At 36.3% G+C, this 23,708-nt stretch overlaps 1 protein-coding gene across 3 annotated transcripts; it reads left to right on the top strand.

Moving 5' to 3' along the window:
• The first annotated feature begins 1,012 nt into the window (after positions 1-1,012).
• LOC123629103 (eukaryotic translation initiation factor 2 subunit 3, X-linked) lies at positions 1,013-23,427 on the top strand. 3 transcript variants are annotated; one of them, XM_045539070.1, is made up of 13 exons: positions 1,013-1,310; positions 1,936-1,999; positions 3,304-3,431; positions 3,514-3,635; positions 5,422-5,516; positions 7,951-8,109; positions 9,239-9,373; positions 11,424-11,518; positions 11,880-12,024; positions 15,148-15,317; positions 16,713-16,885; positions 22,134-22,198; positions 23,005-23,427. In XM_045539070.1, the coding sequence occupies exons 1-12, from the start codon at positions 1,242-1,244 to the stop codon at positions 22,189-22,191; spliced, it is 1,413 nt and encodes a 470-aa protein (XP_045395026.1). In that variant the 5' UTR covers positions 1,013-1,241; the 3' UTR covers positions 22,192-22,198; positions 23,005-23,427. The 3 variants fall into 3 exon arrangements, 2 of the variants coding, with proteins under 2 accessions (XP_045395026.1, XP_045395025.1); XR_006731903.1 differs by having other exon boundaries at positions 1,015-1,310; positions 22,138-22,198; positions 23,005-23,046; XM_045539069.1 differs by lacking the exon at positions 22,134-22,198 and having other exon boundaries at positions 1,025-1,310.
• The last annotated feature ends 281 nt before the right edge of the window (positions 23,428-23,708 follow it).

Genomic DNA, 23,708 nt, shown 5'->3' with positions numbered 1-23,708 from the left:
AAGATCAGGACTGGAGAAGTAAACACTTGGAATTCACTAGAATCCAGATAAGTTATTTTTCATTACCAAGCACAGCATAAATATGACAAAGTGACTCTGAAAGCAGAGGTAGCACTGATTTGATGAGTTTAAGAGTGCTGAAGCAGAAAAAGCACAGCACAAGCGTTATGAATTCCACCTCCACTACCTACTAGCTGAAGGACTTTGCCAAATTAAATTTTCTGTAACTCAAATGTCCTTCTGTAAAATAGAACTGTACTACAATGGATTGTTGTGAAGATTAAATAAAATCAATACTTCACATCGTAAGTAGTCACTCTTATCCAAAATTTGTTTAAATTAAAATACTAACTTCTTGTGAAACCTGCCATTAAAGAAGTAGGTTTTCTTAGATTTGCTTTACTTAAACATCTGAAATAGCTTTTACCCCATGCCAAATCCATCTAAGATTAGTTTTGCGTCACTACATACCACTGGAGCTAGAAACCACTACTACCCGGAGCCGCTCAGCCCTCCACCCCCTCCCACGAGAGGGCGCCCTCCCCTCCTAACAGGGGCCGCTTGGAATTCGGAGCGTGGCTGGCTCAGCACCGGTCTCGTCCTCCCCAAGAGCCCCATCACAGGCAGGTTCTGTCTACAAGCTGACGTTATGAAATTACAGAACTCCTAGCACTTTGGGAGCCTGAGGCAGGAGGATGGCTTGAGTCCTGGAGTCTGAGGTTGCAGTGAGTTTGATGACCACTGCACTCTAGCCCAGGTGACAGAGCGAGACCCTGTTCTCAATGAATGAATGAAAATAAAATAGGAAGGGAGGGAAAAGCGTCCGATGGAGGAGAAAAGACTTTGTCACCGTTCTCCCATTCAAGATACAATGCTCACGTCCCAAGAAATTGCTTCCGCCAACGCCACAGGAAACGGAAATGGCTTCCAGAGAGCAAGTTGCATCACTCGCCTTGCAGGGAGCATTTTGTGGGACTGTCCTCAGCGTTGCCTGTACAAAAATATCTAACAGGTTTGGGAAGTAGATCCCGAAATTTTGCGTCATGTTTGCAGTGAGCCTGCCGGCAAGCATTATACAAATCCAAGTGGAGAGAAGCCCAAGCAATGAGGCCACTGCCGCACCAGTCACTCTCTAGGCCCGGGCCCTAGTTGATGTTTCAGCTTCCGTTTCCCTGACCCGCTTCAGGGGGCCTTCATATTGTCAGGCGGTAGCCGGCCTACTTCTTTCCTCTCTGGACAACATGGCTGAGCGGGAGGCTGGAGTGACTCTAGGGCAGCCGCATCTTTCGCGCCAAGATCTTTCTACCTTGGTGAGGTTTTGCTTTGGGAGGATGCAGCTTGAGCTCAGTAGTGGGCATGCCCGAGCCGCCGTAGAGTCGGTGCTGGGCTGTCGGGAGCACGAGTTGGGAGGGAACCCCGGGGCCGGGCGCCTTCACTCCGGTAAACTTGCCGTCCCCTGTACCTTGGCCGGCCAGCCACCTAGAAATGGGGATGTGCGATTGTGGTATTCTGAGTTTTTGAGGAGTTCGGCTGCAAGGTCTTGAGGTTAAATGACACTACTGTTTTCATCTCTGAAGGTCTAGGAAGAGGGTGTCTGTAAAACGTACTAAGATTTGTATCTCTAGTAAGGCCATGGGAAGTAGCTGTTTACCCTCTCTGTACTATGCCTCCAAAGACTGGACCTTAGACTCATGTTTGTGAGGAGCGAAGGCTTGCAATTCTCTTTTTTTTTGTAAGCACTACGTGAAGAGCTTTTAGATCTCCCCAGCCCAAAGAATTTATCTCTAAAATAAAGATTAGTTTTACAAGAAAGGCGGTTTTTGTAAACAGAGACCAAATTAGATAGAGAAGAGCTTGTAAACAGCAAACGTGAAGTGAAAGGTAAATACTGCTTTGTCCTCCGTGCAATGTTTAAACTAAAATGTTTCATTGCAGGATGTTACCAAGTTGACTCCACTGTCACACGAAGTTATCAGCAGACAAGCCACAATTAACATAGGTAAGAATAACTGGTTGCGTAAAGTACTAGAGTTCGGGACTCCTAATTTGACTAGTCTCTGACAGGAAAATTTAATCTCCTGTGTCTGTGGTCTCCAACCTTTTTGGCACCAAGGACTGGTTTCATGAAAGACAGTTTTTCCACGGACAGGCGTGGGAGTGAGATGGGACAGGGGGTGAAGGCGGTGAGGGGGTTGGGAGGCAGAGCTCAGGCAGTGATGCCAGCGCTGAGGGAGCAGCTGACCTCCTGCTGTGCGCCCACTTCCTAAGTTTCAGGGGGGAGGATTTGTCCACAGTGGGGGCGGGGGCCTGGTCCGTAACAGGCTTTCCCGGGGGATTGAGGACCACAGTCCTATGTGATTAACCGAGTTATCCTGAAAATCAGATATTTAAGGTGCAGATTTGAGCAAAGCGTCTGCTAGACCTTTTGGGAACCAGAAAGAATCGTCTTCGTTTCTGTCTTACAGAATAGATGTGTTGGAAACACATAGATAGATAAAAAAGAAATATGCTTTATGCATTTGTAGGAAGAGTTTACAATGCATGTTGTACAGACTTATCACAAACAGTGTTTGTCAAGGTCTTACTTAATAAATAAGCTGTTATTAGAGTATATAATTTTCCTGACTGACATCCTTAGCAATTTGAAAGTTATTTTGAGTGAGTGGAAACTTTGGATATTTTAGGGTTTCCACAAAAAATAAAACCTACTGAGACTTGGAGTTATTAAAATGTTACAAAACATGCGTTTGGCCTTCCGTGTGTGTGGCTTTAAACAACCCAATCTGGGAGTAAAAAATATTTGGAAAAAATTTTATCCATGTTAAACATGTACATACTTTTTTCTTGTGTCATTATTCCCTAAGCAACACAACAATTGTAAGCAATTGTAAGTAACTTAGAGATGATTTTAAATAATGGGAGGATATGCATGCATTATATACAAATACTGCACCATTTTATATCAGAGACTTAGGCATCCTGGGATTTGGGATTTGGGGGAATTTGAAGAACCAATCCACCACAGATACTGAGGAACTAAAGTATTCCATTCTTATTAAACAGGGATTGTTCTTATGGATTCCTTGTTTTTGTATGAGGGATAGTCACACCTGCTTAGCTCACTTTGGGAATACTGGAAGTTTCTTAGCATACAGAATTTTGTATTCCTTTCAATAATGTTTCTTTTAAGTGAAGGGCATCTTATTTGAGGTTAATAAGTTCAATAACATATTACAGTGAGTATGGTTTTTTACACAAGGTGCTTAGTTACATGGAAAGTTCACTTTTTGTTGTTTTTTGTAGGTACTATTGGTCATGTTGCTCATGGAAAATCCACTGTTGTAAAAGCTATTTCTGGTGTTCACACTGTCAGGTTCAAAAATGAACTGGAAAGAAATATTACCATAAAGCTTGGATATGCAAATGCCAAGGTACATACTATATTGTGGAAACCATTTTACTTTAACTGTTGAATATGCACATGACAGATTGTCTTTTCATTGCAAATTTTAGATTTATAAACTAGATGACTCAAGTTGTCCTCGGCCAGAATGTTATAGATCCTGTGGAAGTAGTACACCTGATGAGTTTCCTACAGACATTCCAGGGACCAAAGGGAACTTCAGACTAGTCAGGTAATCATTTTTGTGCTAAGCACTTTTCTTGTCTTGTGCTTGTTGAAATATTTAATGGAGATTTTAAACAGTGATTGAAACTTTAGCTTGATACAGATGCATTTCTGACAAAATGTAGGTTAAAAACTCTGAACAGTATTTTCTGGCAAGGTGATATAACAGATTACTATAGTTGCAAATTAAAGTTGTTGTCTGTGTTTTTTGGATAGGAGAAGAGCAAACCTTTCCTTAATTCTTTTTATTACTTTCGCTTGTCCTTTATCAGTTTTTGGATTGTGATTGCATGATACTAATTTTTCATAAGAGAATACTAATGTCCACCAAGTAACTTACGTGGTTGTTAGGGGTATCCAGGGAAAGTTTAAATCATGACAATACGTGCTACAGTTTTTTAAAATGGTAACAGTTTTGAGTGCGTAGTGTAGCTTTGTTTGTTGTTTGTTTATTTAAGTGCTACTTTGTTTGTGTTAGGATGGTCATTTCCATTTAGCTTTTCAAGATGCTAGAGAAAATCTTTAGCAAATTCTTTTTTTCAGTGACAATTCCCATTCTGTTTTTCCGGCAATTTAATATGCATACAATCATGCATTGCCAAAAAGACCTTTAGTACAGTTCCTGCCAAAATCACAACAGGGTATTTTGTTCATTTAAATAAAATTATTTGGAAAGTAAAAGGAGCCAGAATAACAAAAAATTTTGAAAAACAATAAAATAGGAAGAATTGGGCTACCAAATGTTAGGGCTTATATAGCTACAGTAATCAAGATTGTGGTGCTGCTAAAGGAGTGGGTCAATGACACAGAATAGAGAACCTAGAAGAAGACCACATCATAAATATGTTCAATTGGTCTTTGAAAAAGGCACAAAAGCAGTTCAGTGTAGCGTAGGTTTTCCAAAAATGTATTAGAGCAACTGAATGTCCATAGTTGAAAAAAGAGCCTGCTTTTAGACCTCACCTTATACTAATACTATAGCCCTATATTGTACAGACACTTAAAATTTACGTTTGCTCCGGTGTTGAGTAAATGCTTAAAATATGCATACATTTTAGTGTTAGCTCAAATAAATTAAATAATAAATTAAATTAAGTAAATTAAATAAATCAAATAAATTAAATAGAACTTTTGGAAGAAAATATAGGGGAAAATCATTAGAACCAGTGGTTTAGTGAGGCATTTTTAGATGTTACACTAAAGTATGATCCATAAAAGAAAAAGATTAGTAAGTTGCAAGTTGCGTTTTATCAAAATTGAAAATAATTGCTTTGCAAAAGATCCTGGTAAGAAGATCAAAAGACAAGCAGCTAATTCCCAATAAATAAAACTTGTAAATCGTATGTTTAACAAAAGACTATAATGTATAAAGCACTCTCAATACTGAATAGTAAAAAATAACCCAAGTAGAAAATAGGCAAAAGACATGCAGATGACAAATAAAACTGTAATGATTCATTAGATTTTGACTTTTTAATATGATTTCTAGTATAATCGGTAAAGTTTATTTCTTCTCCTCTTTGGGTTTTATAGTTTTTCTAGGCTTATTGGAAGCTTGTCTTTGGATAGCTGTATCTGCACAAGCTGACTTTATCTGTTTTGTGTTGCTGTTTAGACATTTTAATTTCAGCTGGTAGTCTCATTTTGAAATTCTAGAACCACCAAATTGTATAGCAATTTTACTTTGCAAAAAGATTAATTACTTTTGGAGCGATCTAACCCTAAAAAGTCTATGATTTGTGTGTTTGAGTATTAATTATTCTGAAAACTGATTGTTACTTTTCAATTGTTAGACATGTTTCCTTTGTTGATTGTCCTGGTCATGATATTTTGATGGCTACTATGCTGAATGGTGCAGCAGTGATGGATGCAGCTCTTCTGTTGATAGGTAAAATACATCAGAATTGTTTTGAACAAGTAAATGTGGAATCCGTCTGTTAGGGAATATTTAAAGGAGAAGGTAGGTCTTTAAGTGCCTTAAGAGCCTGTAAATGAGAACTAACAGGTCATGCAAAATAATACCCATGGCAATCAACTATTATAAAATACTAAGGAAGGTGAATTTGGGGCTGATACTTGTTAGAATTCCTATGCTAGTGTGAAAAAAAAAGTATGTCATTGGTGCTTTTTTTCTGCCAAAATCATGTGGGTTTATACAGTGTCTTATTTGGAAATTCAGATATAAAAGTATATGTTTGCTTGTTTGTTTGCAAACATACTCTGGGCTGTCCACTTTAATAATGACAATGTTTTTATTTAGATACCAGTCTCATTCATATGAAATGCTGAAGTCAAGGTCTGTTTGGATGTTTTCAAGGCCAAGATTGTTCTTTCTTCCCTATTGTGAGCTACCAAGAGATTTGTTGTTGGGAGCTACATGGAGTATAGCCATATATAAAGTTGGAGCACACAGGCTGTACATAAAACTGTTCTGACTTCTAGCAACTGCAAATTCAAGGAGTTTCCGGCACCATCCTAAAGTTTGACAATTTCTTTGAAAGGCTCACAGAACTCACTGAAAGATGTTATGCTCATAGTTATGGTTTATTCAAGAGAAGGAATACAGATTAAGATTATCCAGAAAAGAGAAACATAGATTCTAGGAGAGTTCCAGATTTTAGGCTAATGTGTCATTGTATTTGTTCAGGCAGAGATTACTTTTCCAGGATCATTGTGTGACAATGTGCATGAACTATTGCCAACCAAGGTAGCTTACCTGCATAGAGCTATTATTGGAGTTCATTTATTTAGTCATGATTGATTGCCTATTAGATTGATGATAATTCAGGATCCCAAGCCTTCACATTAAATCAAATGGTTGGTCTTTCTGATGTGGGTAGCTTCCACCCCAAGATTTTCGAGTGTGACAGCCCCATCCTGAGGTCTGATTTGGGCAGCCCCAGATCTAAATAAGGATACTCTGTCAGGGTAACGTGGGTTACTTTCAGTCCAGGACAAAGACCAGGCCTCTTTTTGGGCAAGGCCAAATGCTACTTTACAGGGATATACTTTTCCAGAGACATAGCAAATGAACATCACAACTTTGGGAAGATGATCTTTGATGTATGAACAAATTTCCTTATATTATTGGTTATCTTTGAAAATAGTGTTTTTCCCTTTTATTAATGAACAGCTGTATTTTCTGTCTGTTGCTGTGTATAAAAGTACAGTCAGCCCTATGTATCCAAGGATTCCATATCCATGTATTAAACCAATGTGGATTGCAAATATTCAGAAAAAATAATTCCACAAAGTTCCAAAAAGCAAAACTGGAATTTTTCACATCCTAAGTACTACATTCAATCCATGCAAAGGAAGTGATGCATAAGTTTTGTTATTAGATACTATAAGTAAGCCAGAGGTGATTTAAAGTATACAATAGTAAAGTAAAATGCATAGGTTATAGGCAAGTGACACATAGTTTACTGTAAGGAACTGGGAAGCACCTGTGGATTTTGGTGTACACAGGGGGTCCTAAAACCAGTCTTTCATGAGTACTGAGGGACTGCGCTGTCTTAGAATTTGGTGGCTTGGAACTAACATTTATTTATAGTTTCTGTGGGTTAGAAGTTTTGGTGTCTCTGAATTGGATCTTTTATGAGGTTACATTAAAAATGCCAGTAGGGGCTGCAGTTATCAAGATTTTTCTGGGGCTGGAGAGTCTTCTTTTAAATTCACTTGAACTCACTTCTTTCCACGTGGACCAGTTACCTTGGTATCCTTATGACATGACAACTTCTGGTTTGAGAGAACGCTCAAGTTGGAAGCCACAGTTTTTGTAACCTAATTTGAGAAGTGGCATCCCATCACTTTTGCAGTATTGTCTTTGTTAGAAGTTTTTGGTCTATCCCCATACTTAGAGAGAGAGATTTCACAAGAGTGGGAATTGCAGAAAATAGCGATCATTAGGGACCACCTTAGTGGTTTTCTACCTTGATAGACTTGGGTAGTTACAGTTCGTACATTGCATTAAGCACCTTGTTTTAACTATTTTGGTGCTGAGGAGCTAACTGGGCCAGAATATTCCAAATACCAGGTAGAGCCAAAGGTTTATGTTTTGCTTGAGCAAAAGCTGTGGATAGGCCTTGAGAAGCCAAGTTTGTTGACTCCTAAATTGTGCTTAAGACCAGGAAAGGGAGTTAAAAGACTGGGGGATCCAAAGAAATCAGGCCTGGACTTTTAAACAGGGACACACAAAAGCACATTCTTAACAATGGTGATCAGGAATTTGCCTTGAGCAGTATATCCAAAGAGCTTTTGATTAGGTACTACTAATTCTTACAACTCAACTTGTTTTATTTTTTTTTTAATCATCAATTTAGCCGGTAATGAGTCTTGTCCTCAACCTCAAACTTCTGAACACCTGGCTGCCATAGAAATTATGAAGTTGAAACATATTTTGATTCTACAAAATAAAATTGATTTGGTAAAAGAAAGCCAGGCTAAAGAACAGTATGAACAGATCCTTGCATTTGTACAAGGTAAGAAGCCTTATTTAAGAAATGTATGGATTATTTTGAGAAGCATTTAAACTGGATATCTTACTATATTATGTCAGATAGTCAATTTATGGTTGTAAGACCTGTTTCTAAGCCTTCTAATTAACGTCTTTGTTGCTTTTAGCCCCATAATAAAAACTGTGAGATCTATTTCTGAATTTGATATACTAAAAGGACATTTTAGCTAAAAATGCAGTAATATTCTGGAAACATTTTTTTGCTTTTTGATTGTTCTAACAATATTTTTTTCTTATTGAATATTTCCAGAAGTGGAACTGACAGTGATTTCTTTAGGTTTTATGGTGTCTTTTCTCTAACAATATATTGTTTTCATTTTGGGGAAGACTTGATTTATTGTATTTTTCACATCTGATTTCTTGTTCTTATTGTTAGGCTTTGTGAATCCTTCCATGTGCTAAAGAAAAGAAAAAGATAATGTTTTCAAGATCATTATGCTTGGTCCATTTCGTTGACCAGTCCGTTTGACATTTAATAAATAAGGAATAAATTTTTTATGTGTTAGCCGTGTTTTCAGCTAGCAGATTTTATTTTCTGGTTGTGCTATATTTATTCCTTTAATTGCTTTTTAAAAATTATGCTTGTTAATATAACAGTAGTCTTTCTTTTTTTTTTTTTAAGAGACAGAGTCTTGCTGGGGATTGCAGTGGTCTAATCATAGGTCAGTGCAGCCCCAAATTTCCAGGCTCAAGGAATTCCTCCCACCTAGCCTCGCAAGTAGCTGGGACTATAGGCATATGCCACAGCACCTGGCTAACTTTCTTTTTTCCATTTTTTTGTAGAGGAGGGGCCTAAGCATGTTGCCCAGGCTGATCTTGAACTTCTGGCCTCAAGTCATCCTCCTGCCTCAGCCTGTCAGAAGTGCCTAGGATATTACAGGCTTGAGCCACTGCACGGAGCCAATTTTTCTTCTATAGGGAATAGTATTTATTCTCAGATAGAAAAACAGAATATTGTTATGTTTCCAGACAGAATGATTATTTTCTACCTGTTGCTGACATATATATGAGGATCTTTGTATATCTGTGTTAGAGATTAACAGATTATGAAGAACAGTTTCTTAAAACTTATTTTTCTGAATTTTGTTACACAGGTACGGTAGCAGAAGGGGCTCCCATTATTCCAATTTCTGCTCAGCTGAAATACAATATTGAAATTGTCTGTGAGTATATAGTAAAGAAAATTCCAGTACCTCCAAGAGATTTTACTTCAGAACCTCGACTTATTGGTAAGGACTTTACCTGTTGTCCTTTAACTATTGATTTTATCTTTCTGCCTTGCTGATTCTCCTATATAGATGTTTATTATTTGTTCTTTATGCAGAGTTGATAATAGATTGCAAACTTCATATGCTTTTTTTTTTTTTTTTTTGAGACAGAGTCTCACTCTGTTGCCCAGGCTAGAGTGAGTGCCGTGGCATCAGCCTAGCTCACAGCAACCTCAAACTCCTGGGCTCAAGCAATCCTCCTGCCTCAGCCTCTCGAGTAGCTGGGGTTATAGGCATGCACCACCATGCCCGGCTAAATTTATTTTTTCTGTATATTTTCTTAGTTGTCCATATAATTTCTTTCTGTTTTTAGTAGAGACAGGGTCTTGCTCTTGCTCAGGCTGGTCTCGAACACCTGAGCTCAGACGATCCGCCCGCCTCGGCCTCTCAGAATGCTAGGATTACAGGCGTTAGCCACCGTGCCCGGCCTATTCATATGCTTTTTTGAATTTTAAGAGAAAGAATGGGTTTATGAAATCTAAGGACAACGTTACATTTTAAAATAAGTGGAGTGACATTAAAATGTATATGTTCAATTAAAATGGATTAATTCTAAGATTGTATTAGCAATGCTAGATTACCATTACTGGGTGAGGAATCAAGTCCTGAATAAAATAATAGTTGTTAATCTTTTGTGCTAAGTATGCGGTATGTTGTGTGATCAAGATTTGAGTAATATAAGCCAGACATGGTGGTGTACACCTGTAGTCCCAGCTACTTGGGAGACTGAGGTGTGAGGATTGCTTGAGCCCAGGAGTTCAAAGCTATAAAACACTTTGATGGAGCCAGTGAATGGCCACTGCTCTCCAGCCTGGACAACCTAGTGAGACCGCATCTCTAAAAAAATACATATATTTAAAGATTGGAGAAGGATAGTATTCTTTATGGAAAGGTAATGTTTTAATAAAGAACAAGATATTTGAACTTCTATACAAATCATTTCAATGTACTATTAATGTTAATTTTCATGTTCCTTTTAGCATAATTTAAATCTGCTGTATCAGCATTGGTCTGATTGGATTATTTAGCTTTGTGGTTTCTGGACAGAGGTGGGACCCTTTCCAAAACAAACATTTCAGCCTTTCTGGGACTTCACATGGGCTTTTCTGTATTTTGTGGAAATTGTTCTCTTAGGTGATTGTAATGCACACCCTTTGTTAAGAATCACTGTTTTCCACACCTAAGTGCTGGTTATATAATCCTAGAATTATTTTTTGTTCTATTACAGAAGCCATATAATATAAATGTAATATTAAGAAAAAATTTGGTCCTGCAACACTAAAGCAAATGTGTATTTCCATATCTTTCTCTGTGTTCATGTAATTATATAAACACTTATGTGGATATATAGTTTTCTTTAAATGGTAGTAAGGTTTTACCCTTCTAGAGCTGTTGTAACAAAATACCACAGACTAGGTGGCTAAAACAAACAAACAAACAAATTATTCTCTAAGTTCTAGAGGCCATAAATTCAAGATAAAGGTGTTGGCAGGTTTGGTTTATTCTGGGACTTCATCCTTCAGCTTATAGAGAGCCTCCTTCTTTTTTTGTCTTTACATAATCTTTTCTCTGTGTACATGCATACTTGTCTCTTTGCATCCAAATTTCCTCTTTTAAGAACTCCAGTCAGATTGGATTAGGGTCTATTAAATTGGCTTCATTTTAACTAAACCATTTCTTTGAAGGCCCAATCTCCAAATATATGTACATTCACAGGTACTAGAGGTGAGGGCTTCAGCACATGAAGTTTGAGGAGATACAATTCAGTCCACAGAAGTCATGCTTTCAAATAATTGTGTATAAGCAGTGTTTATGGGTTTTTTAAATAAAAGTTACATTGCACTCTCTGGTGTACCGTAACATGTCACTTACAGATCAAATTATTTTTGTTTTTCATGTTACAAATTTCAAGTGACTATTCCTATAGAGAGCTAACTTGAAAAAATATTTCTTCTAGTTAAAATAACAAGAGTTTTATGAATTCCTTTTTTCTTCTCTATCTTCTCCCCAGTCATTAGGTCCTTTGATGTTAACAAACCTGGCTGTGAAGTTGACGATCTTAAAGGGGGTGTAGCTGGTGGTAGTATTTTAAAAGGAGTGTTAAAGGTAAACTGAATTTTAAATTCTTGTTGTCTTAACCAGAAAAAAAAAATGTGGTAAAATTAAGTCTAAAAGTTAAAGTTTTTTTAGGAAAAATATATATATAGTTTTGTTTACTGTTGTGACTTTTAAAGGTGTCTTATATCTAAATTTTAGAGTTTTTGTAGATGATTACTTAAATTGAGTGGTTAATAGCTTTAGGAATCTTTTCTACATTTTTATTTTTATTTTTTTATATTTATGTTTGAAATTGTTCTTGCAAGTAGGGGTCCTTTTTCAGTTTAGCTGTCTACCTATTAGGACTGTTTACATTCAGATGGTGGTTATGTTGTCCCACGTATTTCAGTCACTTATTTGTATGTTTCAGGTGGGCCAGGAGATAGAAGTCAGACCTGGTATTGTTTCCAAAGACAGTGAAGGAAAACTCATGTGTAAACCAATCTTTTCCAAAATTATGTCACTTTTTGCAGAACACAATACTCTTCAGTATGCTGCTCCAGGGGGACTTATTGGTAAGGATTCTACTCTAGTCCATAAGCTTTTGTTTGTGGCTGGTCATGTAAATTTTTGTGTTAAGTGGATTATCCAAGAAGATACATCAGTAATTAGACATTTTAATTTTGTGTGGAGCAGTTGGGTAGACGGGTAATACATGTGGTTAAGTTGATTTTAGTTCACATGAAAAAAGGGAAGAAAGAGAGGCAGAAATATAACCTGTGTCATATGACATCATATGTACACTGGGCTGACACTAAAAGATAACTTCCATTTTGTAGGAATTGATGAAATAATCTGGATTTTTCTAGTTCTTTACTATTCAGTGTATTACCACTATCCAGGAAAGGCAATTTTGTGAGAGTTTCTATAGTCTTTTGTATTAAAGAAGAAAATATTGACTGAAAAAGAGTTTGGGTCTGTGTTTTAGTTATATATTTCCTTGAGCACTTGGAAAATGTTATCTCAATGCACTCTCCCTTCTATCTGCTGACTCATTCATTAGTTGTTCACCTTGTGAGAATTCTTTGTACCTTGTGAGTCACTTCTCTCGTTTTTAACAGTCTGGGTAAAGTATGTCTTACTTGGGACCTCTTTGAGTTTATCTGAGGGTGGTTGAGATTCTTCAATGCATAAATTGTTTTTCCCTTTTTTTCTTTCTCTTTTTTCTCTCTTTTTAAAATCAAGTCTGGGAAGTTTTCACCCATTATTTATTCAGATTTTTTTCCTTCAAAGACTGATTGTGTGTTGCTATGCTTGATGGTTTTCTATGGGTTTCTGAGAATATCTTTGTTTTTCTTGTTTGTTTCCGTTCCTCAGACTGGATAACTCAACTGTCTTCAAGTCTGCTGATTTTTTCTTCCTGCTTAAATCTTCTCTTGCTACTCTGGCCATTTTTTTATATTAGTTGTTATTCTTTTCGACTCCAAAATGCCCATTTGGTTCTCTTAGACTTTCTCTGTCTTAATTGATATTCTCTAGTAGATGAGCCATCATCCTCATGCTTACTTTTACTTCCTGAGACATAAGTTTTTAGTCCCTAGGACACATTTAAAATGTGCTAACTTAAAACAATTGTCTAGTAATTTTAACGTCTTTAGTTCCTTGTGTACAATTTTGTACACGTATGTGTGGTTTTTTTTTTAACAGGCAGGGTTTCTGTTGCCCTGGCTAGAGTGCAGTGATTCAATCATAGCTCTTTGTAACCTCAAACTTGAGGGCTCAAACAATCCTCCTGCCTCAGCTTCCTGAGTATGACTGCAACAACACCTGGCTAATTTTTAATTTTTTCTTAGAGCCAGCATCTCACTACGTTGCCCAGGCTGGTCTCAAATTCTGGCCTCAAGTGATCAGTGATTTTCAAAATTGTTTTCTTTTTCTTTATATAGGCCATACATTCTACTTGTGCATCTCATAGTTTTCTGTTGAGACTATTTTGAAATGATACAGTGGTGGCTCTGTAATTTAGTTCACTCTCCTGCTGAGAGTTTGCTGTTATTGCTGCTGCTTGTTAGTTCTTTGTTTATTTAGTGACTTGTGTATTATTTTTGTGTGTGTCTGCTGAAGTAGGCTTAGTTAGTTTAGTGGTCAGCTAGTGGTTAAATAGATTTCTTTAATGCCCAGAACCAGTGAGTCTCTCAATGCATGCTAAAGGGGTCTGTGTGCATGTTGCAGCATGCTGTCAATGCTCAGCCCAGTAGCTAAAAGATAAGAACTGACCATCTCAGGTCTTTCCTGAGTATGTGATAGCTCTACCCATGCACATGGCTTTCTAGGTTTGCAGGAATATGTCACACTTTTGAAAGCTCCCTCATGTACATCTCATTCTAAAGCTTTTTCTTTTAAGCTTTGTTATCCTCCAGTGTTATACAGTTACCTCCAGATGATCTCAATAAATGCTTTTTGGGAAAAGGCTTTTTGCAGCAGGCATAGAGACTCAGCCTTGAAAGTAGGATATTTCAGGAAAACATCACACAAGTCCAATGATAATTCTCTGGGAATGAGGAGCTCCACCTCCCTCCAGTGGATGCCAGGCTGCTGCTGGCTTTCCGCCACAAGTGCAGGTTGTTAGTTTTTGTTGCCACCCAACAGCTGCTGTACAGAGATGAAATTAGGGCAAGTGAAAAAGATCACAAACTCACTATTCTTACTGAGATTCAATGATTTTTCTTAAATAAGCACTTCTCAGATTGCCTCAGAGTTTTGAAATATTGATCTGACATTTTTATCAGTTTTCTCATTGTTTTCAGTAGAGAAGAGAGTTTTGGGGGCTTGTACTATGCCATTTTGCTGAAATTCTCCCATTGTTACATATTTAATTTCTCTATCCCCATAATTAAGAGTTTACCATATGTGGTTGGGGCTGATTATTACATAAGCATGGAAATTCTGAGAAATTTTTAATCTAACTTTTTATAATTGAAATGTATAAACATGTAAATAGACTCATGCCTGTAATCCTAGCACTGTGGCAGGCTGAGGCAGGAGGATGGATCACTTAAGGTTAGGAGTTTGAGACCAGCCTGAGCAAAAGCAAGACCCCTTCCCTACCAAAAAATAGAAAAAATTAGCAAGGTATGGTGGTGCATGGCTGCAGTCCCAGCTGTTCAGGAGGCTGAGGCAGGAGGATTGCTTAAGCCCAGGAGTTTGCGACTGCAGTAAGCTAGTGATACCGTTACACTCTACCCAGGGTGACAGAGTGAGACTCTGTCTCAAAAAAAAAAAAAAAAAAAAAATGTAAGTAGAATAGTAACAACAACAATAACCCTTATATGTCCACCAACCAGTGTTAAAAATTATCAGTATAATTATCATTATGACCTATCTTTTTAAGCTTTATTATTACTGAATAGCTTTATTAAATAAAATTCATCTTAATTAAGCAGGTAGTATTTGCCCTTTGTAATTTAAATCAAGAGAATCTCTTTGTTCTTAAATTTTTAGCAAACTTGTTTCCAAATCTGTATTTTTTAGATAAAGGAAGGATTTTGTATATGATTTAATTATGTGCCTATTAAATGATATGGGCAAAGTGTAACTGTAAAATGTGTAATATACGCTTTCCTGGTTTGGCTAACTTTAGCTTTGTAGGCATTTTAAGAAATAAAATGTTAAAATAGTTATGTATTATTTTTTGTTAGGAGTTGGAACAAAAATTGATCCAACATTGTGCCGTGCTGACAGAATGGTAGGACAGGTGCTTGGTGCAGTTGGAAATTTACCTGAGATCTTCACAGAACTAGAAATTTCCTATTTTCTGCTTAGACGACTTCTAGGTGTACGTACAGAAGGAGACAAAAAAGCAGCAAAGGTAAATCCTTTTATGATTTCTATTTCAGGAATATAAGCAGAACAAAGCGTCACAACCAGTTATGTGTTTCATCCTTTTATATTTATGAAATAGAACTACAAAAAAAGGAAGGCTGAGTAAACTGAAAAGATTTATAGGGTAAATGTCCATAAATCAATTTGATAGTTTTTGTGGAGTTTTTTGTGCTAGTCAAGTAAAGCAGTGGGAGTGGAGAAGGGACAAAGGAATTTGTGGTTGGTCATGATCAGTTACTTGTAAACACCACTGCAATCAGACCAGTGAATTTTTTAAAAAGTATTTGTGTCATGTATTAAAAGACTTTTCCTAATATGTGACTTTAACGTAAGACTGAATAAGATTCAGTTGACAAAGATGGAAAATTATCAACACCCCAGTTGACAGGGATACAGGGAAATAATTACTCATACTCTTAGAGAATATATAAATTTGTAACATTTTTGTAGATGAATATAGTACTGGTTATCAAAATATTAAATGTGCAAACACATAGTTTCAGCAGTTTCACTGCAGAGTTAACTTTTTTAACAGTGATAGGAAAATGTGCCATCTGTAAAACAATGAGATGGATTATATATTTCTTGATTAAAAGATATCCAAGATACAGTAATCTTGCCCAGAGAAACAAGTGACCAAAGATCAGTATGGGATTTTATATTACCTTTTTAACACTAGGCTTTTGTGTAACCTTAAAAGGAATGCATACTTCTACTATAGTACTAGAAATTCTGTATATGTATGGTCATAGAGTCCTTTATATATTAGGGAAAAGATATGGTTATGAAAAAGCAATAAGGACATTGCTTAAAATATGAATCATAGGCTTATCAAGGTTTGTCTTTTTTTTAAGTTTCTTTAGTAAGGTTTTTAGGCTTTTTTGTTGTTTATTTTCTGGCTTTTAATGAGGTACGAAGCCCTTAAAAACATTGATCTGAACTTTGACATTAGTCTATAAGAGTAGATAAAGCAATAGGAGCTAATATTCGCTTTGGTGATAGGTGTAACCCAGTTTTACAAAGCCACAAAGTTTAAGTAGACCCACGTAACCACTGTATTATTCTTACCATACTGTTCCTTTCAGAAAATTTGATAAGCCCTTTTTACGAGATAGGTTCTTCAGACTTTTAAGAAATTTTCTGATTATTTGATGTCAGAAGCTCATTTTAGGGGTAGCTCTTGTATAAATTCATCGAATGCCAAGTAAACTTTTGTTTTGATACTTGTAAGATGTATATAGTTCAAATCCCATTATAATGAAATTAGTACAGAATTATTTTTCCCTTCATAAGTATAATACATTTTTCTTAATAACCTCACTTATTTTAGAAAGCATTTTCTTGATTTTAGAGTTTAGTTTTTTTGAATTTATTTCTCTAGGTACAAAAGCTGTCCAAGAATGAAGTTCTCATGGTAAACATAGGATCCCTGTCTACTGGAGGAAGAGTTAGTGCAGTCAAAGCTGACTTGGGTAAAATTGTTCTGACTAATCCGGTGTGCACAGAAGTAGGAGAAAAAATCGCCCTTAGCAGAAGAGTTGAGAAACACTGGCGGTAAGTTTGTCCACTTTGCCACTATCTAATGAAGAAAAACACAGCATATTTTCTTGGGAAACTTAGTTCTTGATGGTGTAAGGAGGCACACACTTTTCCTTGAACTCAATATTTCTTGAGACTTTCACTCTCAGTTATAAATTTCTATGACTGAAATCTATATTTCTAACCCCTAATTGTAAAGCTATAATTCAGTCTTTATTAATACTTTGAATACTGCAACTGGCTTTTTTTTAATCTCAAACACAACGTATGTAAAAACAAACAATTCAAAGTTAATAATTTTGTTGTCTTTCACTTCTTACATATACATTTACATGTATATAAACAAGGACTTTATTTTTTTCTCAACTACTTGAATAATTTGCATACTGAGACATAGAGTTCAAGTATGTATTTCTTGAGAATATGGACATTCTCATACATAACTAGTGCAGAAGTTTTAACTTGATGAAAAGCTAAAAACTGTACTCCAGATTGCACTTTTGTCACTAGTCCCAATAATACCCTTTTTAGCACTTTTGCTTGCTCCAATCCACAGTCATACATTACTTTTTTTTTTTTAATTTCTCCTGTTTCCTTTAATATGGAACTTTGTCAGCCTTTGTCTTAACAGGATTTAAATACCAGCCAGTTAATTTATAGAAGACTCCTCAATTTAGATTTGTCTAATGTTATCTCTGATTAAACTGAGGTTGGGTATTCTTGGCTAAGAAGGCTATGTAGGTGGTGATATGTCCTTTTGAGAGAATCACATTCAGAGTCATACGACGTCTAGTTGCTCCTACTTGTTGAGATTAATTCTGTTCATGAGGTCTAGACATTGTTTAACTTCTCAAATGAAGTCTGTAAAGTCTCTCTTTTATTCTTACAACTATTAAGCAAATTATGGAGAGATCACTTGAGACTGCAGTAGCTTCTTTCCTGTAGATAGCTTGTTCCTGATCAGATTACCTCCCCTCTTCCCACATGATTATTCATTATTAAATTAATCTTGACTGTCAGGATAGCAAAATAGTATGTTTTTATATTTCTAACTGCTGTTTTTCTGCATTTGTCATTCCATTTCTCCTGTTTATTTAACCTATATAACTACAGTGTGAACTTAGATGTCTGTTTTACTCGATGGGTTATGATGCAGTACTGTTTCCTTTCTTTTGGTGATCAAACTGTTACATGTTAGCCAATGGGGCTCTCATCAAACCTGTTCCTGTGCTTTTTTGGAAATGGATTCATCATGGTGCAAAATGCCCCAGGCTCATCTTGTACTTCCTATAATGTGCCATTTCTCCATGTTTAGAAACCAAGAAGTAGATAGTAGGATGTGTGCCTATTGCTACTGGACTTATAAGACTTGTAGTAGATAGCTAGAAACTATCCTTGTGAACACAGGTCTGTGACTCTTAAATGTATTTTTTTCTTCTTTCTGGATTACTAATCTATCCCTTCTCATTCTGAGTAACATTGTAGCCCACATCATCATTGTGTACTTAGTAAGTTTTAGAAAAAAAATTCTGACCTCCTTTTTCAGTGACTTTACTGCTTGGTCAAATTTAGTCTTTTAAAACATTTCATCATACTGTTTTCAACAATTTCTAGTAAATCCTCACCTGACTCCAGTATTTAAGGCCTTAAACAAGCATGCTTCAATCTTTCTTTTTTGTTTTTTTTTTTTTTTTTTTTAGAGACAGGGTACAATCACCCTGTTGCCTGGGCTAGCATGCAGTGGCATCATCATAGCTTAACTTAGTTCAATCTGAAACTCAATCTGTCTTCTGCCTCAGCCTGTCACGTAGCTGGGACTATAGGTGTGCACCAGCATTCTCAGCTAATTTTTCCTATTTTTTGTACAGATGGGGTCTTGCTCTTGCTCAAGGTAGTCTCGAACTCTGGACTCAAGCTATCCTCCTACCTTGCCTTCCCAAAATGCTAGGATTACAGCTGTGAGCCACTGCACCTGGCCATTTTTTTTTTTTTTTGAAACATCAGAGTTGACACCAACAACTTGACTTTTCTTCCCGTTCCACCACTATAAACTCCATTTTTCTGCAGTTTTTATTGTTCCCATAATAATTCAAATCCCCTTTGGCTCTCTGTTCTTTTCTTATCAAGCTCTCTTGTTAAGCCTATCCTTAAGACTTTGCCCCATGAAGCTTTCTCATTGTTTATCTCTTTTTTCTTTTCTTTTCTTCTTTTTTGTTGGGGAATAAAGTCTCACTCTTTGTCACCCTGGCTAGAGTGCCTTGCCATCATCATAGCGCATTGCAACCTCAATCCCCTGGGCTCAAACAGTCCTCCTGCCTCAGCCTCCCAAGTAGCTGAGACTCCAGGTGCACCACCACACCTGGCTAATTTTTCTGTTTTTTAATAGAGACAGGGTCTCTGTCTTGTTCAGGTTGGTCTACAACTCCTAACCTCAAGCAATCCTCCCACCTCGGCCTCCCAGAGTGCTAGGTTTGAGCCTCTGCACCCACCGTCATCATTTATCATTTTTAAGATTCATCCAACGTATACTAGTATTGTAAAAGTTAAGTTTTACTATGTTTTGAGAAAATAATACAGTTTTGTGGTGATTTCTGTTAATTTGATTTTACTGTTTTCTCTCGTATTCTGATTTCCATTGATTGTATTTAAGAATAAGTGTAAATAATATAGAACTTCCAAAGACTTCCACCATGGAATGTAATGTTTAGAATGAATAGGGCATTTTCTGGATTAGAACAAGTTTTTAAAACAAAATATCTTTTGCTTCTGCCCACTATTATTGTAAGAGAATTCTATCCAAATGAAATTTTAGGCTTGGAAAATTTTTAAGTGTTATTTAAAGGAATGTCTGAATTATCCTTTTTATTTTTTTAATTATGCTAAAATACACATATCATGAAATTAACCATCTTAACTAATTTTAAGATATAGTTCATTAGTATTAAGTGCATTCACATTGTTTCACAACCATCACTACTGCCCATCTTCAGAACTCTTTTTAAAACCTTGAAAAGTGAAAGTTTCCCATTAAACAATATATTCAACTTAGCAGTTGAGCATCCCTAGTCCAAAAATAGGAGGTGCTTTGATGCATGTCTCTCTGAACATCATGTTGACACCCCAAAAAGTTTCACGTATTTTTGGATTAGGGATATTCAGCCTTTTTGTCCCTCATTTCCTCTTTTATTGCCTTTTTTGTTGAGTTCATTTTTTTTTAATAGTAACACGTTTCCTTACCATTCTCTTTTGTATATATTCTATAGCATATGTATTTCTAATTTTCGTGGGTATTACATATAACATCTTAAAGTTAGTAACAACTTATTTACCTTGATACCTTTAATTACATACAAAATCTTTTTTAGGCCGGGCATTATGGCTCATGCTTGTAATCTGTCATCCTAGTACTCTCAGAGGCCAAGGCGGGAGGATTGCTTGAAGCCAGGAGTTCGAGACCAGCATGAGCAAAAACAAGACCCTGTCTCTACAAAAAATAGAAAAAATAGCCAGGCAAAGTAGCATGTACCTGTAGTCCCAGCTACTGGGGACGCTGAGAGGCTGGAGGATTGCTGGAGCCCAGGAGTTTGAGGCTTCAGTGAGCTACCATGATGGCACTGCACTCCAGCCTGGGTGGACCCCATCTTCAAAAAAAACTTTCAGTTAGTTCCTCCCCTTTGTTACTGATCTGACAAATTTTTCATCTTTCTATACCTCTTTTTTTTACTGTGTACCCACTAATGGGTTTATAGTTTTATACTTTTGTCTTTTAAATCCTATCAAAAGTGAAAAGTGGAATTTTGAACCCAAATTCCAGTAATAATGGTTTTTATATTTGTGCATTTACTTATAGTGGAGAACTTTTTATTTGCATCTGGCTTATTGTCTAACATCCTTTTGTTTCTATTTGAAACATTTTAACATTTCTTTTAGTGCAGCTCTAGTAGTAATGGACCTTCCTCATGTTTTGTTTATGTGGGAAAGTTTTCATTTATCCTTCATTTCTGAAGGACAGTTTTGTCAGATATTGAATTCTCAGTTTACTGATTGTTTTCTTTCATCATTTAAGTGTGTTATTCTACTGCCTTCTGGCCTCTTGAGAAATCTGCAAATAATATTATTGAGGATTGTTTGTATGTGATGAATCACTTTTTCTTATTGCTTCAAGATTTTCTGCTTGTCTATAACTTTACATAATGATTATCATGTGTTTCTATGTGGGTCTCTGGGTTTTTCATACTTAGATGTCTTTGAACTTTTGTATTTGGGTATCTGTGTCTTTATATTTGGGGAATTTGGGAGCATTATTTCTTCTAATACATTCTCTACCATTTTGTCTGTCTCTTCTCCCTTAGGGACTTTCATAGTGGATGCATTGAATAGTATCTGTAAGTTCCTCAGGCTCGGTATACTTGTCTTGATTCTTTTCTCTCTTTGCCCCTCAGCTTGATAATTTCAAAAGACCTGAATTTAGATTTGCTGATGCTGCTTCTGTTAAGGTTTGCTTTTGAATGCTTGTAATAAATTGTTTCAATTCAGTCATATTTTCAGCTCTTTTTAGTTATTTTTATAATTTCTTTCTCTGTTGGTACTATCATTTTGGTTATTCTTTTTTTTATTTCCTTTATGTTTGTGTCCGTCTTCTCCTTTAGGTCTTTGAACATATTTAAGATAAGTATTATAAATTTTCTATTGAGTAAATCTGAGGCCTGTGTTTCTTCAGAGTTGGTTTCTAGAAATTTGTTTGCTTCATTTGAATGGGCCATGTTTCTCGCATTATTTGTGTGCCTTGTCACCTTTTATTGTAAACTGGGCATTTGAAAGGACATCTCCCTCTAATCTTGCAGACTAGCTCTCTGCAGGGAATGATCTTCTTTAATCAGCCCATAATGAAGGCAGAGGATCTCCAGCTTTTTCTAGACATGTGGCTTCCCTGGGTCTGTGTGTGTTTTTTTCCCCAATTCTCTCATATACATGGCTACCAAAAAAATGTCTTCCCCCCGAGAGTCACTCACTTGGTGCTGTTTGAACCTAGTTGTTCTGTGATATTCCTGTGCCTGTATTCTTTGCCCCCAGATGTAGATTCCCTTGCACTTCTCAAGCTTACAGCCCCACCACTCCTTTCAGAAGGTTCCAATCTGATATCTGTACTATGCCAGTTTCTGCCAGGGCTTCAAAAAAGCAAAGCATAAATTAGTCCCTTGGGCAGGCTGCAGTTAAGCTAAAACTTTGAAAATGAGTTCCACTCTTTTCTTTCTTCCCTGAGAAAGGAACTGAGAATTGATTGGCTTCTGCTTCACGGGGTTGCACTTGATAGATGGTGAAACGAAGGTGAGCAAAATGCCACAAAAGTTTCTACTATGTTGAGCATAGCTTTTTCTTGGTTGAGTATTTGGTTGATTACTGCAAATCCTTAACTAGTTTCTAGATTTTCCACAAAACTATTTTGACCAGTATGTTGTTGGTTATTTGGTGTTTCTGTAGGGGGAACAATGCCCTGGAGCCTTCAAGTCCTCCACTTTGCTGATTTTCCTCTTTCTCTTTTAGTCTTTTTACAATTGTAGTTTTTACCCATGTTAAGGTAGATTTTGCTTTTGCTAAATTACTGGCCTGGTCATTGACCAGTGCAAGCTTTAAAGTAGCTATTAAGAAGCATCTGCTTAGGGATTATATGATCTTCTAATTCTTATTTTTTTAAATCCATTATAATCTGTCAAGATGCTGTAAAAGTTGGGGAAAAAATTTTGCATTTTTCATGAAGGAAGGATAGATAATGAAATTTTGTTTAATTAGTCTGAAGTGTTTTATATATGGGCATGGGTCCTTAAGGGGACTTCGAGTGCTCTTATTTGCTGGTTCTGAACGAGAACGTATATTGCATTAGAGGAAGATGTGTGTGTGTGTATAGCAGCAACATCTTGTTTGCTTTTCTTGTCATTTATGCTGTCCAGCACTTATATATAAGGTTCCATAAATCTAAGGAGATGATATGGTCATTTCTTTATATAGGAACATGTTATGAGAACAAATTTGAATTTAGAATTAGGCAAGCAAAAGCAGTTAATGTCATGATTTTATGTGATAATGCAGATCAAATGGATTTTAAATTTATGATTTGTTTTATGCTCACTTTACAGTTTAATTGGTTGGGGTCAGATAAGAAGAGGAGTGACCATCAAGCCAACAGTAGACGATGACTGAAGAATCACAGTTAAATATTTGAATGAAGTCAGAATTTTTCTTAGCAACCTAGAGTTATATATTTTCAAAGCAAATAAGGGAATAAATTCCACTGCCGATAACCTTAGCCAAAGCTATCAGATTATTCTCATTTTTTTGTTGAAAATCTTATTTCCAATTAAACATTACAGTAGTGTCTACAATAAATGTCAGAACTGACATATTGATTAATTTAATGTATACTTTATTAGACATTGATCTTTGCTAAACATTTTCAAATTTGTACATCCATGCGGCTTTGAAATGAAATTGCTTGTTAACAACTAGCCTTTGCTGTATAACACATCCCAAGAGTTTGAAATAAAAAGTTTTTCTTTTTATTCCTTCATAATTTGTTTTTGAGTTTCCAGGCATAAAGGACTGTTGGACTAGTAGAAACTTGAAGACAAAAGGTGTCTTCAGAGACTGGCTCCCATTTTGTCCCAGATTTTATGTGGCCTTATCTTTAAAATTTAGGATGAAAGGAGAATTAACAGATTCAGATTAAATTCTCCTTTGGAGCATAAGTGCTCATTTACAGGGACCTTTTCAGAAATCCCCCTAAGATTCTGTTCCTAGGCTGGAACATTAGGAAGCTCAAGATAGTTCTCGTCACCCTGTC

The sequence above is a fragment of the Lemur catta genome, chromosome Y, assembly GCF_020740605.2.
Source record: "Lemur catta isolate mLemCat1 chromosome Y, mLemCat1.pri, whole genome shotgun sequence".
NCBI classification, from domain to species: Eukaryota; Metazoa; Chordata; class Mammalia; order Primates; family Lemuridae; genus Lemur; species Lemur catta.
This window is presented reverse-complemented; position numbering and strand designations above follow the sequence as displayed.

Coding starts and splice junctions, on each gene's coding strand:
- LOC123629103 (XM_045539069.1), top strand. CDS start 1,242: ATGGCTGAGCGGGAGGCTGGAGTGACTCTAGGGCAGCCGCATCTTTCG. Junction 3,636..5,421: donor GGGAACTTCAGACTAGTCAG/GTAATCATTTTT, acceptor TTCAATTGTTAG/ACATGTTTCCTTTGTTGATT. Junction 12,025..15,147: donor TGCTCCAGGGGGACTTATTG/GTAAGGATTCTA, acceptor ATTTTTTGTTAG/GAGTTGGAACAAAAATTGAT.